Source organism: Echinococcus granulosus (assembly GCF_000524195.1).
Source record: "Echinococcus granulosus chromosome Unknown EG_S00018, whole genome shotgun sequence".
Lineage (NCBI taxonomy): Eukaryota > Metazoa > Platyhelminthes > Cestoda > Cyclophyllidea > Taeniidae > Echinococcus > Echinococcus granulosus.
In genome coordinates this window covers 791,478-795,263 of record NW_020170398.1, presented here as the reverse complement: position 1 = coordinate 795,263, position 3,786 = coordinate 791,478, and the positions used below count along the sequence as shown (strand labels likewise).

At 46.9% G+C, this 3,786-nt stretch overlaps 1 protein-coding gene across 1 annotated transcript in view; it reads right to left on the bottom strand. All coding sequences in view use genetic code 11, as the record gives it.

The window, feature by feature from the left end:
- EGR_03500 (Activating signal cointegrator 1 complex subunit) overlaps positions 1–3,786 on the bottom strand; it is a gene marked incomplete at both ends in the record, with an annotated part of 20,732 nt that overhangs the window by 4,718 nt on the left and 12,228 nt on the right. Inside the window, 7 exons of the mRNA XM_024492749.1 lie at positions 153–362; positions 440–702; positions 1,179–1,323; positions 1,395–1,922; positions 1,991–2,110; positions 2,193–2,351; positions 3,202–3,459. Of these exons, the coding sequence (XP_024352882.1) occupies positions 153–362; positions 440–702; positions 1,179–1,323; positions 1,395–1,922; positions 1,991–2,110; positions 2,193–2,351; positions 3,202–3,459 (1,683 nt within the window). The remainder of the gene's footprint in view (positions 1–152; positions 363–439; positions 703–1,178; positions 1,324–1,394; positions 1,923–1,990; positions 2,111–2,192; positions 2,352–3,201; positions 3,460–3,786) is intronic.

Genomic DNA, 3,786 nt, shown 5'->3' with positions numbered 1-3,786 from the left:
GAAACACTTGCGTCTGGTATGGGATTGAAATGTGTGAAGGAGTAGAGCGCTTCGTAATGCTGGTTATTCAATGCCTTTATTGGTAGTGGATCCAACGGTAGGAGATCTGTGAGTTAATGGAGTATGTAGTTGATTAAGCAATTACTTCCTACTTGTTTTCGATGAAGAAGGAACAATCGTTTACCACTGTGGGGAGGATCGGCCTGAGGCAGAAGGATATTGCGCAAGTGTACAGGAGCAAGAGTTTCCACACCCAAATATCGGTCCGATATGCAGCGAACAAGGTATTGCGAAGGCAGAGGTTCGTGGATAGGGATAGTGAAGACCAGTTCTGTCAGTGGTCCACCTTTCGCCTTTACCATCTGTAATGGAACCGAGACAGGTGGAGGAATAAAATCCACATTTAGAGGGCACAATACAGCAGATAGTTTCGACCAACCATCTTCTTGGTCAATGCGAAGGCCTCTGAGTGGTAGATGCAGGCGTCATCGGGATCTTCTACCCACAGCCAGTAGAGCAAAGCACTACCGTTGCCGTGGTGGCGATCTATCCAGGTGAAGTCGGCAGTGAGGCGGACAGTGATGCGGAGGATGTTGCGAGTGACCGGTTGAGCATCCACAACCAGCGTGAGCAATGGCAAATAACTGGCCAGTCGACAGACGTACTCGGCACCGCGCAAGCCCTGGTAATGCAGAATGCCGTCTAGCGAAGGGAAGAGGATGAAGGGAATTCAAAACAATGAAATGCAGCAAAATTCGTCAAATTAAGGAATTTTGTTAGAAAACAGAATGAGAAAAATGGACACGTAGTGGAGCTGTCGTAATAGAGTGACACAACGGGCCGTTTTAGCCGCCCAGAAAACAAATCTCACAGAAGCAATAAAATCGCTTCCAGGTACGTCTACTCTGATAATAGTGTCTTCGGAAGCAGCTCGACAGCTGGAATGCGAAGAAGCCTAATGAAATCTACGAGACCTTCTCGATGTGACGGAAAAACCTCAATACTGTTGTGGCTGTCGTTACAGGAGAGTAATCATAAACAAAGCGGAAAGTTAATATCCGTAAGGCCTTTAAGGGCCTACCGATTCGTAATCCGTCGGTTCGCGTGTGAATAAAATAAAAAGGGAATTCAAACCGGTAAACTTAAGAGGAAACATCAACATAAAGTGAGAAACCTACTTAGCTCACTGGGATCCAACTCCCGAATCCTGTCCACGCGTAGAGACAGGTCATCTACGCGATCCAATAACCGGCAACCCTCCACATTCGAGTCGATGAACTGCCAAAGCGGGGTCTCATCGTACCACAGGCGATGCTCAATCATCTACAAGACATTGGAATGGATTAAGAAGATGAAAAGAAGGAGAATGAGATGGGAAACTCCAAAAAACTTACCTTAGATAGACGATGCGCAGAGGTGGCACAAACGGACCACGCGAGTCTCAACGCAATCTCAAAAGTGTATCTCGCTAACCTTCCCGCATTCTGCTGTACATAGAACATATCCGAGACAAGGGAATGGGTGGTCGGTCGAGCTCGAGAGATATGTGCCTGCAGCAACACATTGACTTTGACACCAAGAGTACCCTCCACTGTGCCGGGGTTCTTCACTACTACCCGACAGGCCTCGTCGCGAAGGCATTGTAACTCAGCCTCCTCTTCGTCGCGCACCTTCATCTGCGCGAACTCGGAGGCCTCTGCAACCAGTCCGATAAGATCCTGCAATCGCATCAGCGCGTGTAGACGCTGACGAACGAGAGCGGCGGTGGCGTAGCTGATGTAGTATAGCGATGCTGTGCGTCCCCGGTCAGTGGAAGCCATTTGCCCAGTGGAGGGCTCGAAACGAATCATCTCTGCATCGTCCAGAGCTGTCGCTGCCTCCTCAACCACTTTAGTAAGAAAATGCGTCAAATCAGGGTCCTCCTAAGGGAGAAAGTGAAACCTCGTTGATGGCAAGCCAAGTAGGCCATTTGAGCAGCGATTTAACGCACCGAGAGCATGGCTGGAGTGATGCCATAATGGAGGGGCGATTTGGTGAGCCGGACGAAAAGGTAGGTGTACGAAAGCCACGTGACCGCTTCTGATACGTTGGACACCGTTCCGAGGGCAATCTGAACAAAACCCCACCAACGTTTTGATCATAAACAATAGTCATTGAGTACTTCCTAAGTAGCAATGATAACAACACTTTACCTCGGCGTTAAGATGATCGTTGAGATTTTTCAGAAGATTGCTTTCAATTGGAACCTGATTGGTTACAAGACGAACGTAGTGGTCCAATTTGTCACGCGTCGTGATAATCGTGGCCAGACCAAACCTATCGAACTGAGGCCTGCCCGCGCGTCCGAAAATCTGAACAAGGCGATTGTAAGAATGGGATTAGCTATACATCACACACGCATGGTAATGAGGTAAGCTGAACCTTAGTTGAATTGCGCCTTGGCAATAATCGACAAGATCACGAAGGCCTTCGTACCAATTCGATGAACCTCATTAATGAAAACTAAATAAGGAGATTTTATCAAATGGTTAAGCATCAGGAAACGGTGCTCCAAAAGAACCGAGTTGAACGACTCAGACCACCAGGAGACGGTCCAGAAAGAGCAGGGACTTTGGAATTCCATGCAGAACTAAGAATTTGGAGTTATCTCATAGATGTCTAAGGTTCAATTTAAAAAATGAAGGTTTTAGGCTACCAGAGGCAAGTAACAGATGTAGACCACTCAAAAATGAATTGAGGGCAGATCTTCCGAAATTCCGTGGATTTGATTGAACAGAAACTAAGAAATTCTAGTTAGACCGATTTATGATTGTTCACGCAATCAAGCAGTTGAGGATTAAAATTATTAAAAGACGTATAGGTCTATCCAATCAGAGCTATGTCTAACCGGTCTGGTACTTTAAATGCCATTATTGTCAATCATAGAGACGTAGGAACTTAGAATCAGATGACAAGTTAAGTCAAAATGCCGCAAAGCAATAGGGATTAACTTGGAGTTGAAACTAACCCACCCACCCGCTAGTAGGCTAGTCAGGTGGGAGGTAAATTTACAGCAATGTCAATCCATCCAGTCAAAGTGGGGATCGGCCGATTAAAGTCAATAACTTTAAGTATGGATACGCAACTTGGTATTTGACACGTTAAATTAGTATAAAAAGTAAGTCGGTGAATCAGGGACTAAACGATAAGAGAGGCGCGCACCTGAAGGACATCGAGGATGTCGAGATCGACATAGTCTGAGCGGTCGGGATCGTAAATGCGGGTACCCTTAATGACCACTGCATGGGCAGGCAGATTGACTCCCCAGGCGAGGGTGGCGGTGCACACCAGTACCCTCAGCGCGCCCTCCCTGAAAAGGCGCTCTACCAAGGTGCGGTCGGGTCGCAGCATCCCCGCGTGATGGCAGCCTATGCCTCGAGGGGCCAATTCACGCAGTGCCAGATCCGAAACTCGAGCAATCTTAAGAGGGGAGTAAAGAGAAGATTCCCAGCTCATTGTGCAAAACCAAAGAAAGTCGGGCCACTTTAAGTGCTTTTATTAAGAGAGGTTGATTAAAAAGGGTGAATCGATGCATATCTGCGACTTTGGATTATTTCATTTGCATATGCCAACAAACTCCACAATTCCCAGACAATTCCACTTCACCCTGAGCTACTTTACAGAATCACGTCAATAAGTATTGCAAGTTCTACCAGATTCACGAACTTAGGCTGTTGTACCTCAAGTTGTAAAAAGCCTTCCAAAGGTTGCAGTGTCCCCCACAGCTTGGTGGTTCAAGTCTGTTGA